This window comes from Scyliorhinus canicula, chromosome 10 (assembly GCF_902713615.1).
Source record: "Scyliorhinus canicula chromosome 10, sScyCan1.1, whole genome shotgun sequence".
NCBI classification, from domain to species: domain Eukaryota; kingdom Metazoa; phylum Chordata; class Chondrichthyes; order Carcharhiniformes; family Scyliorhinidae; genus Scyliorhinus; species Scyliorhinus canicula.
The window spans coordinates 125,757,846-125,772,442 of NC_052155.1; the positions used below are offsets into that span (position 1 = coordinate 125,757,846).

General features: G+C 42.6%; 1 protein-coding gene across 7 annotated transcripts in view; it reads right to left on the reverse strand.

Annotated features, from left to right (window-relative positions):
* LOC119972654 (lethal(3)malignant brain tumor-like protein 1) overlaps window positions 1-14,597 on the reverse strand; it is a 408,364-nt gene that overhangs the window by 247,334 nt on the left and 146,433 nt on the right. For all 7 annotated transcript variants that reach the window (XM_038809722.1, XM_038809716.1, XM_038809720.1 and 4 more), the window contains 4 exons: window positions 14,125-14,229; window positions 12,285-12,420; window positions 11,777-11,868; window positions 643-794 (listed from right to left, as the gene is read on the reverse strand). In XM_038809722.1, coding sequence (XP_038665650.1) covers window positions 643-794; window positions 11,777-11,868; window positions 12,285-12,420; window positions 14,125-14,229 — 485 coding nt within the window. The remainder of the gene's footprint in view (window positions 1-642; window positions 795-11,776; window positions 11,869-12,284; window positions 12,421-14,124; window positions 14,230-14,597) is intronic.

Below are 14,597 nucleotides of genomic sequence, written 5' to 3' on the forward strand. Positions count from 1 at the left end.
TCCAGCCACCATGCGATATCCCTTAGCCTGCCACCAGGTAGGCAGCACGCCGTCTTTGGGATTTTAATTCTTGGCTGCAGAGGATGCTATCCATTCCCCTAATAACAAACTCACCTAATCCTATCACATTTTTATTCTGTTCTTCCCCAACCTTAAACAACTTTTTGAACTGCAGTGCCTTGGTCGACATTGCAAGGCTAACCAGTTCTAGCTTTTTTGTAAACTGGTCCTCATTTATTTGATCTGACTGTCATTACTACCACTCAGATTCTGTCACTGCCTCTGTGAGCAGCAGCAGAATTTGTATCCGAATGTGGCATTAGGTCATTCCCACTTTCTTCTACTCTTCAGGCCTTTACCATCTGCCCCATCCATTCTTTCGCAGGCCATTTGTTTTCTGTGCACTCACCCCCAAATCCCATGTAACTGAAGCACTATAGGCTTCAATTCTGTCAATTTAAACTGACTGACTCCACAACTTGAGAGTGGAGTCAGCACTGTGACCCTTAATAAGCAGCAGATCGAAGTCCCACCTCACTCAGGTTCCAAGACATCTGGTACACTTTGATATTGTTAGACCAATGTATCAAAAAAAATCACACGGCAATACAGTATTGAAAATGATTAAAGAAAACTTCTCACCAGTAATCGTATGTATCATCCCAGTTATCAAAATGCACCAAAAAGCGATTGTCTATTATATCTGTCACTGATGCGACACAGATCAGGGAGGGATTCTTTCTGTCAACCGCTTCCAGCTTCATTCCCACTCGAAATCCTGAAGGAGTAACAGTCTATGAGGGACAAGGATATGTATGTTAGAAGAAATTGAAAAGGACAAAATTGGATACACTAAAGTGACTACATGTAGGAATTTCAGATATATTGTAACATATGTAGTTGGTGTAGGAAGGGTTAAAAGCCAGAGTTTGTATGCGAGTGCTTTAGTAATGTTTTAAACTTTCTGGTTTCAAAACAAATACTTTGGCTACAGAGGTGCAATTATAAAAGTAAGGGCTAATGGAACTGTGTATATATAAAGGTTCCCTGGGGAGTCGATAATTAGAGATCCTGGGCGGGATTCTCTCACCCCGGCGGCCAGGCCGGAGAATCGCTGCGACTAGCGCGAATCGCGCCACACCGCCCGCCGCCATTGGCATGGGCTCTACGCCCCCCCCCCCCCCACACGATTCTCTGCCCAGGATGGGCCGAACAGCCAAACCGAAAATCCTGAGGCCTGCTGGCGCCGTTCTAACCTGGTCTTACCTGGCGGGACCTCGGCGTGGATGGGTTCGGGGGCGGCCTGTGTGTGGGGGGGGGGGGGGGAGGGCGCTGTCTGATCCCGGGGTGGGGGGGGCTCCGCTGTGGCCTTGTCCGCGATCGGGGCCCACCGATCAGCGGGCAGGCCTCTCAGGCTGGGGGCCTCCTTTGTTCCGCGCGGCCCCTGTAGTCCTACGCCATGTTACGTCGGGACTGGCGCGGAGAACGGAGACACAGCGCATGCGCGGAAATCGCGCCGGTCCCACTGTGCATGCGTGCATTGGCACCAGTGCCACTGCGCATGCGCGGACCCCGCGGCGCCCAGTTGAGGCCGGGATCGGCTGCTGGAGCAGCGTGGATCGCTCCAGTACCGTGCTGGTCCTCTGTAGGGGCCAGAATTGCTGATCCTGAGGCCATGTAGGGACTGGTTTAGCTCACTGGGCTAAATCGCTGGCTTTTAAAGCAGACCCAGGCAGGCCAGCAGCACGGTTCGATTCCCGTACCAGCCTCCCCGGACAGGCGCCGGTAAATGGTGACTAGAGGCTTTTCACAGTAACTTCATTGAAGCCTACTCGTGACAATAAGCGATTTTCATTTCATGTTGACGCTGTCGGGAAACGCGACGGCGTTTCAGACGGTGTCAACACTTAGCCTCAGGATCAGAGAATCCCGCCCCCGGTGTTTACGTTTAGCAAGATGACATAGTTAATGGGAGGAGCCAGGGGCTGAAGTAGTCAAGTGTTGAGTTTCAGTTCAGTTAAGGATTGGGAAGTAAACAGACCAGCGACTTCTCTTAAAACAACTTAGTTAGCAAGATTTTTGCCTGTGAACAGAACAGCAGTTGCCTGGCACAGACAAGAATCTATCTGAAAGCTGTTTCTTGAAGAATCTCTCTCTCGCGCAAAGCGGTTCATTCAAGACATCTTTTTGCAGCAAATATTACTGGATTAACTAACTATTTAAAAGTGGATTTTGACCTGAGATGGGTTTTGCTTGGGTGGAGTTGAAAGATGGCAAATAGGAGTTAGAACATAGAACATAGAACAGTACAGCACAGAACAGGCCCTTCGGCCCTCGATGCTGTGCCGAGCAATGATCACCCTACTCAAAACCACGCATCCACCCTATACCCGTAACCCAACAACCCCACCCCCCCTAACCTTACCTTTTAGGACACTACGGGCAATTTAGCATGGCCAATCCACCTAACCCGCACATCTTTGGACTGTGGGAGGAAACCGGAGCACCCGGAGGAAACCCACGCACCGCACAGTGTTTCATTGTCATCATTAAGCATTGGGTAATGAGTAATTGTAAGCTACTTTCTTGTATGATGTTCAAATTATATTAATCCTTTGTTACTAATGAAGTCTGTTTTAATTTACTAGATTCCTATTTGTGCATGGAATCACTCCTCAAACAAAGTATCCTTTCCTCATAGTCTTTCAAATTAAATAAATTACTGGGGTTTCTGTCTGGTATCCTAGCAACTGTTGGGGTCTGGTCTGGGATCGTAATAATATCTTGCAATTATAATAATATAAAAAAGCAACATTTATTAACTTGTTTAATTCTGTTTTTGATATTTCAGTTTCTCCCTTAATCTCATATTTATGTCCCAATCATATTTTAATATCTGCAAAAATGTAATAATATAATGTGAGGAATAATCAGATTTTACTTCCCAATTTGACGTCTGCAAGAATACTTCATTATGATTGACTGCTCAATGACATCACTGTTTCTGAATAACAGGAGATCATCTCAACCTGGTGCCAAAATCAAACTAACATAAGGAAAAAGAAAATTCACACCACAGAGATTGTTAGATCTTTGTGGGCAGCTTTCTTTGAAGTCAGAGGTGAACACAGTTGCATTACTGTTGACCATGGTTTGTCTTCTGCCAGTCCTGCTAGCACTTATTCAAGAAATTTGCTATTTACACAACCATAGCTTCCTCTAATGTAGCAAATACCCTCGGAATGTACATGGGCAACATGTGTCACATTTACAGTCGAGGAAGAGTGTAGCATGCCAGATGTCACAAGGAATATAACAATGATTTAGGGATAATGACTCACCAAACTTATTGTAAGCAAAATAACACTAATGAAGAAAATAGACAATTTCCATTGCAGTGTTTTAAAAGGAGTGGATGAGAACATCGTAAATGCCCCAACTATAATCTCCCAAATATCTCTCAATTCAGGAAATGTTGCTTTAGATTAGAAAATTGCATGTCATTTCACAAGGTGAGAGAGGGAAACCAAGAATGTTGGACTAATTAGCCTAGTATTAGTTGTTTCATGGGAGTGTCCCTTTAAGAAATGTTGTGTCTTCTCAAATGGCTGCAGTGATGTCATTGTGTGGGTGGAGCTGGGCTGTGGTTCTGGTTATTACTTTCATTTTGAGCTCGGAGCTGCCTGTGGCTCTGAGTTTTACTTTTGGTTTACACTGTGGAAGCTGGATTCAGACAAAGAAGGTTTCTTTGGTCTCTCTCTCTTTGCATGTTAAAAGGTGTCCAGATCGCTTGATAATGTAAAAGTGATAACTGTTTTCTGGAAAGAATTCAAACCTACTGTTTTGGGCAAAAAGGTTTTCCTGGTTTAGTGGATGTTGTTATCAAATTGAAACAGTTGAAAGGGAAGTTCTTAAGGATTATATATAGTACTGTAGCTGTGTGGGGTATTTATGTTTGTAGTTGATAATATACTTACTGTGTGTGTTTATAGAAATGTTAACTGAACTCGTAGAACAAACTTTGTTTTTGATTAAAAGTGCTTAAGGCCTATGTTGAATAACACCTGGAAAGTAGGCCCTTGTGCTCCTCGTAACCAAAACTAATAAACAGTTGTAGGTCAGGTGAACTCCATGATATACTTTGGAGATTTCTAAACCTTGGCCCATAACAGTTGTGAATAAATTACTCTTATTATGTACAGATAATAGGCAGGTTATATAATTGGGAGGCTATGACAAGTCGTGTCCCACAGGGATCTGTGCTGGGGGTTTTAGTTATTCACTGTATTTATTAACAATTCAGTTTCTGGGATCGAGAGCAATAACTTGTAATACCCACCAGGAATTGTAACTTTACATATCTTAAAAGTTAGGGCAGGTCTTTCAAGAGTGAAATTAGGAAACATTCTACATTCAAAACGTAGCGGAAGTATGGAACTGTCTTCTGCAAATGACAGTAGATGTCAGATCAATTGTTAATTAATTGTTAATAAGGGCGGCACGATAACACAGTGGTTAGCACTGTTGTTTCAGTGCCAGGGTCCCAGGTTCGACTCCCGCTTGGGTCACTGTCTGTGCGGAGTGTGCTCGTTCTCCCCATGCCTGTGTGGGTTTCCTCCCACAAGTCCAGAAAGACGTGCTTGTTAGGTGAATTGGACTTTCGGAATTCTCCCTCTGTGTACCCAAACAGGCGCCGTAGTGCGGCGACGAGGGGCTTTTCACAGTAACTTGATTGCAGTGTTAATGTAAGCCTACTTGTGACAATAATAAAGAATATTATTTTAAATCTGGGACTGAAAGCAGTTTCTCAGCCAAAGGTATTAAGGGAAATAGGGCAAAAGAGGTCCATGGAATTAGGTCACAGATCAGTCATGACCTCATTGAATGACAAAAGAGACCCAAGAGACTAAAAGGTCCAGTTCCTTTGTTCCTGTGGGGAAAAGTGGTCAGGTTCAAACTAAGTTTTAAAATAATTAGTAACAATGTCACAGAATTCAATGCACAAAAGAAGTTGACATATGGAATCAACGAAGAATGAAGTGGTCGAGGCAAAACCCTAAAATAATTTAAGAAACAGTTAAATAAGGTGATAAAGAAACTCTGAATGCCTTTTTGGACAGATGAGCTAAGATGGGTCAAAGATCCTTTCTCATTTGAAGTTATCTTATGGCTATATGCCCCCTATTGGAAGCATCTAACATTTCTGATAATTTAGTTATACTTTAGATATCATCCTTGAGTACTGTGGGAAAAACTACACAGAAAAGATGGTGATATGCCAATCTCATTGCTGATCAAGACTCCCAAATTCATCGCATTAAAGACTCACTTAGCACAAACTGCTTAATCCAGGTGTCTTGCATTGAAGTGCTCATTGGAAAATTGCAAAAAGGTCTCATCATCGTAAGCAGACAAGCCAAGATCGCAACACTCAGCAAAGTAGAAGAGTCTGACACGTAGAAGCAGGAGGTAAATGCAGAGAAATGTTTTTCATGAAGCGGGTGACAGCAAAAGTCAAAGGATTCTCTAGCTGCCTCGGAATTTCCTTCGCGTTTTATTATCAAACACTATAAAAATTGCTGAGACCGTTACGTCTTGGTTCGCTCCATATTGTAAGTCAAAGTTCTCAGGCATCCTTCTAGATAGCATCTATGCTCCCCAGCATAAACTCATGTTTAGGATAGATGATGAGACACAATGCCTGATGCTTGAACCCTTTATTGAAAAATTAATGAATCCTAAAGAGCCAAAACTGCTCCCGTCAGTATTCAATTCCTTGCTGTAATTGTCACTGTGCACGTTTTAAAATTCCTGTTCAGGAAAAGTAGATTTTCAATCCATAATAAATTATTTTTTCTCCATCAGTTCACTTTTTTTGTGAATGCAGGGGAGTGAGATATAGTACATTTTAGACAAGTAGATAAAGTATTTGAAATAAGCATATTTTAAGAAGTGCTTTAAACTAGTATATTAACCTACAAGCTAGTTGATGTGGTGTGAAGATATTCAATAGGTGTGAGGCCAGAGAAAACAAACCTGATGTATAGAATAACTGTACAAATGGTGTAAAACAAATTGTTTGCCAGCAGAAGGCTAATTCAGTAAAAAGGTGTCAGGGGTTTGTACTGAACAAATATAAAGGGAGAAATTTGGTACGAACAAAAAGAGTGAGACTGCAGCTAAACAGCCAAGCCAGGTAAACATGAAAATGAGTTCCAGAGTTAATGCTTGTGAGCAGTGCAACAGCTTGGAGAACAGAATAGTAGGATTAGGAACTAGAGCTGCAATGTATGCAACATGCGTGATCTAGTATATTCGAGAATGGCAAAGAATCTAGGAGATGTAAACTTCCGTGAAGTCTCAGATGATGTATTGTTTGAGCAGAGAAATGTTGAAAAAAAGACCAACTGTTTCTACTGAAATGCCATCAGAAAATGTGTTCCAGGTGGTTGCAATCTACATATAGAGACGATACGAAAGCAGAGGGAAGGAAGTAGGTAATCCCTCAAAGACATTATAGAGAAACTATGGTTCTGGACTTTTGCAATCGGTGTCCAGTTTGTGACAATTGTGAAGATAAGGCCAGTTTGCACCAGGTAACTAGTGTGAGGGATTACCAATGGAAAATAATGTGACACTGTCCAAGAGAATTAGTACATGTAGGAGCTTTCATGATGTGGGGAATGGGCAATCTGATTTGCATCCATGGCTGAGAGTCCGGTGCGCTCATCATGAAAGTTAGCTCTATGGAACATAACCAAAACAAAATAATCTTCTGGAAAAGGAAATAAAATAATCAAAAGTCATAACGAAGAGTCACCCAGACTCGAAACTTTGGCTCCCTTCTCTTTCCACAGATGCTGTCAGACCTGCTGAGATTGTCCAGCATTTTCTGTTTTCGTTTCAGATTTCAACGTCAACAGTAATTTGCTTTTTTAAAAAATTTTATTCGCCTCCTTTTTCACGTTTTCTCCCAAATTTACACCCAACAATAAACAATAATCAGTAACGAATGCAATGTCAATCCCATATCAATAACAACGATCCCATCCTCCAACCAAACCCCCAAACATTAGCCCGCATGTTAACATAAATAAATGAGAAAGAGGAATCAGGAATCAACCATAGTCACCATTAATACATACAGCCCCCCTCCCTCCCAACCCCCCTAATGTTCAATGTGATCCAATTCTCGAAAGTGCATAATGAATAACGCCCATCCTTCCCTTCAGTTCAAATTTGACTTTTTCTAGCGTCAAGAACTAAAATCTTCTGCACTTCCGGGGTCCGTATCCCTCTATTCCCATCCTATTCATCTATTTGTCAAGATGCCCCTCAAAAGTCATTATCGTCCCTGCTTCCACCACCTCCTCCGGCAGCGATTTCCAGGCACCCACTAGCCTCTGTGTAAAAATATTGCCTCATACATCTTCTCTAAACCTTGCCCCTCACATCTTAAACCTATGCCCCCTAGTAATTGACCCCTCTACCCTGGGAAAAAGCCTCTGACTACTCTGTCTATGCCCCTCATAATTTTGTAGACCTCTATCAGGTGTTAACCTCCATCGTTGCAGTGAGAACAAACCAAGTTTATTCAACCTCTCCTCATAGCTAATGCCCTCTATACCAGGCAACATCCTGGTAAATCTCTTCTGCACCCTCTATAAAGCCTCCACATCCTTCTGGTAATGTGGCGACCAGAATTGAACACTGTACTCCAAGTGTGGCCTAACTAAGGTTCTATACAGCTGCAACATGACATGCCAATTTTTATACTCAATGCCAAGGCCAATGAAGGTAAGCATGTTGTATGTCTTCTTGACTACTTTCTCCACCTGTGTTGCCCCTTTCAGTGACCTGTGGACCTGTACACCTAGATCTCTCTAACTGTCAATACTCTTGAGGGTTCTACCATTCACTGTATATTCCCTACCTGCATCAGACCTTCCAAACTACCTTACCTCACATTTGTCCGGATTAAACTCCATCTGCCACCTCTGCGCCCAAGTCTCCAAACGATCTAAATCCTGCTGTATCCTCTGACAGTCCTCATCGCTATCCACAATTCCACCAACCTTTGTGTCGTCTGCAAACTTACTAATCCTCGCTCTTGTAAGGTGCGCTCTATACACCACCTTCAGCTGTATCAGCCCCAACCTCGCAAACTAGGTGGAGGCGTTCACCCTCCGGAACACCTCACACCAGAATTCCTCCTCCATACTCTCTCTGAATCTTCCCTCCCACTTTGCCTTGATAACAGTAATTTGCTTATAATCAAAAGTCATGGTTCATTTGGAAACTCATGACAGCAAAACGTAGGATGTCTGTTTTGCAGAGGGGGTTTTAAGAGTTTGGCTCTAATTACGGGCAGCACGGTAACACAGTGGTTAGCACTATTGCTTCACAGTGCCAGGGACCCGGGTTCGATTCCCGGCTTGCGTCAATGTTTGTTTGGAGTCTGCATTTTCTCCCTGTGTCTGCGTGGGTTTCCTCCGGGTGCTGCGGTTTCCTCCCACAAGTCCCAAAAGACATGCTGTTACGTAATTTGGACATTCTGAATTCTCCCTCTGTGTACCCGAACAGGCGCCGGAGTGTGGCGAGGAGGAGATTTTCACAGTAACCTCATTGCAGTGTTAAAGTAAGCCTACTTGTGATTTTAATAAAGATTATTATAACTGAAGGAAATGAATGATCTCAAACATAGTAATCTCAAGATTACTTTTAAGTGCTGCAACAGTTTTCAGCAGAAACAACATTGGCTCCTACATCAATTTGCTTGTGATTTGAGCAATAATCCAGAGATTATTGTCCAGAAAGACTGATATTTTATTCAGAGTCCATTTTTCCAGCAGGACCTCCTCCCTGTTCTTATATATTTGTATGAACATGCACTATAACATTTAGATTTACCCCCTCTCAAGTTCATTTCCACCCACCATGAGATATCCCTGACCCTGCCACCAGGTAGAACATAAGAACTAGGAGCAGGAGTAGGCCACCTGGCCCCCTCGAGCCTGCTCCGCCATTCAATGAGATCATGGCTAATCTTTTGTGGACTCAGCCCCACTTTCCGGCCCGAACACCATAACCCTTAATTCTTCAAAAAACTATCTATCTTTACCTTAAAAACATTTAATGAAGGAGCCTCTACTGCTTCACGGGGCAAGGAATTCCATAGATTTACAACCCTTTGGGTGAAGAAGTTCCTTCTAAACTCAGTCCTAAATCTACTTCCCCTTATTTTGAGGCTATGCCCCCTAGTTCTGCTGTCACCCGCCAGTGGAAACAACCTGCCCGCATCTATCCTATCTATTCCCTTCATAATTTTATATGTTTCTATAAGATCCCCCCTCATTCTTCTAAATTCCAACGAGTACAGTCCCGGTCTACTCAACCTCTCCTCCTAATCCAACACCTTCAGCTCTGAGATTAATCTCGTGAATCTCCTCTGCACACCCTCCAGCGCCAGTACGTCCTTTCTCAGGTAAGGAGACCAAAAACGAACACAATATTCCAGGTGTGGCCTCACTAACACCTTATACAATTGCAGCATAACCTCCCTAGTCTTAAACTCTATCCCTCTAGCAATGAAGGACAAAATTCCATTTGCCTTCTTAATCACCTGTTGCACCTGTAAACCAACTTTTTGCAACTCATGCACTAGCACACCCAGGTCTCTCTGCACAGCAGCATGTTTTAATATTTTGCCATTTAAATAATAATGCCTTTTGCTGTTATTCCTACCAAAATGGATAACCTCACATTTGTCAACATTGTATTCCATCTGCCAGATCCTAGCCCATTCACTTAACCTATCCAAATCCCTCTGCAGACTTCAGTATCCTCTGCACTTTTTGCTTTACCACTCATCTTAGTGTCGTCTGCAAACTGGACACATTGCCCTTGGTCCCCAACTCCAAATCATCTGTGCAAATTGTGAACAATTGTGGGCCCAACACTGGTCCCTGAGGGACACCACTAGCTACTGATTGCCAACCAGAGAAAGATCCATTAATCCCCACTCTTTGCTTTCTATTAATTAATCAATCCTCTATCCATGCTACTACTTTACCCTTAATGCCATGCATCTTTATCTTATGCAGCAACCTTTTGTGTGACACCTTGTCAAAGGCTTTCTGGAAATCCAGATATACCACATCCATTGGCTCCCCGTTATCTACTGCACTGGTAATGTCCTCAAAAAATTCCACTAAATTAGTTAGGCACGACCTGCCGTTTATGAACCCATGCTGCGTCTGCCCAATGAATCAATTTCCATCCAGATGCCTCATTATGTCTTCCTTGATGATTGATTCCAGCATCTTCCCTACTACCGAAGTTAAGCTCACTGGCCTATAATTACCCGCTTTCTGCCTACCTCCTTTTTTAACCAGTGGTGTCACGTTTGCTAATTTCCAATCCGCCGGGACCAACCCAGAGTCCAGTGAATTTTGGTAAATTATCACTAGTGCATTTGCAATTTCCCTAGCCATCTCATTTAGCACTCTGGGATGCATTCCATCAGGGCCAGGAGACTTGTCTACCTTTAGCCCCATTAGCTTGCCCATCACTACCTCCTTAGTGATAACAATCATCTCAAGGTCCTCACCTGTCATGGCCTCATTTCTATCAGTCACTGGTATGTTATTTGTGTCTTCCACTATGAAGACCGACCCAAAAAGCCTGTTCAGTTCCTCAGCCATTTCCTCATCTCCCATTATTAAGTCTCCCTTCTCATCCTCTAAAGGACCAGTAGGCAACAGACTGTCTTTGAATTTTCATTCTGGTCTGCAGAGGATGCTATCTATCCCCATAATGATAAAGTCCCTTGTTACTACCACAATCCCTCCCTGATCTATGTTGCATCAGTGACAGATGTAATAGACAATCACCTTTTGGTGCATTTTGAGAACTGGGATGATACATACGATTACTGGTGAGAAGTTCTCTATAATCATTTTCAATACTGTATTACCTTGTAGTATTTTGATATATTGGTCTAAAAATATCAAACGTTTGGGGGACACAGCAGGGGCATGATGAATTTCTCCGGTTGGATTTTCTGTGCTTATTTTGTCACTTTAGTAGCAATATGGAAGATTGGGCAGGGACTTTATATGCGGGGTCCTGTCCATTTTGACCCCAAATATATCCTCTGGCATTATTTTTACTGAAATTTAGGTGGGCGTATTGAAGTGTAGGGATAATGATGGAGTTGCAATACGTCCCATTTTCCAAGCTAGTTGCTAAGGAAACTGGAAGAAAATGGGCACTGACATTTGCTAGGAGAGGCATAATACCTTTGCGTACTTCAATCTCACATTGGAGGTGGGTGCCACTGTTATATTCATCCACTGCTTCAGATTTGTTTGTGCAAATGGAGAGGATAGTTTCCTTCCAGCAAAGCCCTCTTTAGGCTGCCACGTACATCCCACCGCAGTGTAAATAGCCATTTGCAGCAGTCATCATCCAAACATAGGCAGAAAAGCCACCTGATTCCCAACAAAAGAACTTAAAATAAAATTAGCCCACAGACCTTTTGGATCAGTCCTGGGTCACTCGGACAGTGACTGACTAACAGAAATCTCTTTCCGTCCTGGAAGCTCTGGGAAGGATGTTTTCTTTGCTTGGATTATGACCTATTCTAGCTTTGTATTCAGAAGTAGACCTTCTGCAACTGAAGGCTCAATTTGTTCAAAATATTTACGCTAAAATGAATCATACCAAAGTACGATTGAACCACGTAAAAAGTTGGGTCATGAAAATAAATACTCACTGTATTCTGAACTTTGAATAGACTTTTGGAGGCTGGTTGGGCTTTACAGGTCTTCAGGTAGTTTGACCAGTTAAACTCCTCTTCCTTACATCCTGAAAGGAAGGCAGAATCCTGTCAATAATGGGAAAGTTCATGGGACAATTTAATTCAATCATGAGAAATCATTTCATAACATCACAGAATAAAGTACTGTGCAATTTACTCGATGAAAGTGCCAAATGTAAATGGGGTAGTACTTAGCCAGTTTACGATCTGTGATTCCTGGACCAAACTAATATGTATTTTTACATTGGCTAGCTTAACATGCTCAGCTGAGTTTGACTTCCAAGCTTCATTTCAAATTACAGGATTCTTTCTCACATTATTCATAGCTGCCGCTGCTTATCTTGCTACGGTCAAGATAGTTTGGTTTTCAAGTGTGCTATGTGATATGATGTACATTCTGCATTGTCTTATTGACTTTCTGATAGTAAATATTTATATTTCTTTCTAGTTGCGACTTTCAGACCTTTGGGAGGATGCAATTTGTGGCTGGTCTTCTCACACCATCCCACGGGATGTATATCAGGTGAGTCAATGTTAGTCCAGAAATCGAAACACTCAGAATATCCGTCAAAATGAAGCCTCAAGCGAACACCACACACCTGATGGGAGAAAACAGTCAAACTGATGTTTTTTACAATAATAATGCAGTAAAATTGTGTTTAGAGTCACTGTTGGGCAGCACTATAGCACAGTGGTTAGCACCGTTGCTTCACAGCGGCAGGGTCCCAGGTTCAATTCCCAGCTTGGGTCAATGTCTGTGCGGAGTCTACACGTTCTCCCCCTGTCTGCGTGGCTTTCCTCCGGGTGCTCCGGTTTCCTCTCCCAAGTCCCGAAAGACGTGCTTGTTAGGTGAATTGAACTTTCTGAATTCAACCTTAGTGTACCCAAACAGGCGGCGGAGTGTGGCGACTAGGGTATTTTCACAGTAACTTCATCGCAGTGTTAATGTAAGCCTACTTGTGACACTAATAAAGATTATTATGCTCATCACTTATTATATTCCACATTCGTACATATTTTACCAGAACTAATCATTTTGTGGTCTATCACTGTGGACTGAACACTTAAGGTCTAATTCTAGCCGAGACAAGTTCATTTTTTTAATGCAACTGTTAGGAATTCAAAATGGGTTTACAATAATGCTATTTAAAATATTATGTATCATAAATTTAAATATTGTAAAATACGAAACTATATTCCAGTGATATCTAGGGCAGGTTTTCCACTTATTAGTCTGAGTTAAATAATAGCCTGAGCCGCGTGCATGGAGGAAATGTGGATAGGGAGCAATTTACATGGGAAAGAAATGGGAGGGCTCAATTACAGACATGCATTCTTCCCCACCTTATTTTCATCCAAGTATTCTACCCAGGTAATTACTTTAAACCCTTGCATGAAGGAGGAAATGGTAGCATACTAATTATTTTGGGAGGAAAGACCATTTGTCCATCTAACCGATTCTTACAAAGATCTTAGTAGCTTTTTTACTATGATGCTGGAGCTTAAAGGTGCACTACAACATGAAGCAGTTGGTCTTTTCATAGCATCATAGAATCTCTGCGGTGCAGAAGTTGGCCATTCGACTCATCAAGTCTGCACCGCCCTTCAGAAAGAGCATCCCACCTAGGCCCACTCCCCTGTCACATCCTCGTAACCCCACCTAACCCTTGGACACTAAGGGGAAATTTAGCATGGTCAATCCACCGAACCTGCACATCTTTGGACTGTGCAAGGGAATCGGAGCACCCGGAGGAAACCCACACAGACAGGAGGAGAATGTGTGAACTCCGCACAGTCACCCAAGGTCAGAATTGAACCTGGGTCCCTGGCGCTGCTGACCACTAAGCCACTGTGCCATCTCCACCCCCCACCCCCGCCATGTTTGTACATGGCAATTTTAAACCACTCAATCTCATGGGCTTGACCCAATGTCCGGAAATCATGTTATACAGCTGATGCGACAATGTCAGCGCCAAGCCCTGGCACAAGAAACTATTACAAAAACACAAACTGTGGATGCAGAAAATTTGAAATAAGAACAGTAAATACTGGACATACACAACAGGGCAGGCAACATCTGTGTACAGTGAAAGAAAGTGAAAGTTTCAGGTCTGTGACCATTCGTCACAGACCTGAAAGGTTAACTCTTCAGTTTTTCTCCATGGATTCTACCTGACCTGCTGAGTATGAACATAATTTTCTGTTTTTATTGCAGGAAATAAATCCCCATGTTAAAAACACAAGGCAACTACTGCACAGTTCCATGTTTGGCCACAAATTACTCATGCACATTAAAATCTTACCTCTGCCACTGACAGCACACAGAACATGGAGGGGTGCCTTGGGTCAATGCCTTCCAATCTCATGCCTACTTTAAATCCATTTTTATTCTGGGGAACTAGTTGAAACTGGAAGAGAAAAACAGTGGAATGTAAGAGCTTCCTCTCCATAACAATCTCCAAATCTGAAAAAAGGTTCAGCAATACTCCAAGCTTCTGCTGCCTCCATGACAACTTCATCCCACCCTTGGATCACAGGATTCAACTTTTCACTCTCAGGTATTTTGCAATACCTAACCTGATCCCCACCCAAACTATCTCTATTCTTCTGCCTTTCTTCTCCTCTGTTGACCTTTTAAGCTTAAATTCTTGCTTGGGTTAGCCCCACAGCAACTCTCAGAATTTTCTAAATTCTGGGCCTATCTTGGTGTCCGTCCTTTCTGTCTATAAGCAGCAACCTCAACTGCTCAAATCTCCTCTTGCGATGATCTTCTTAT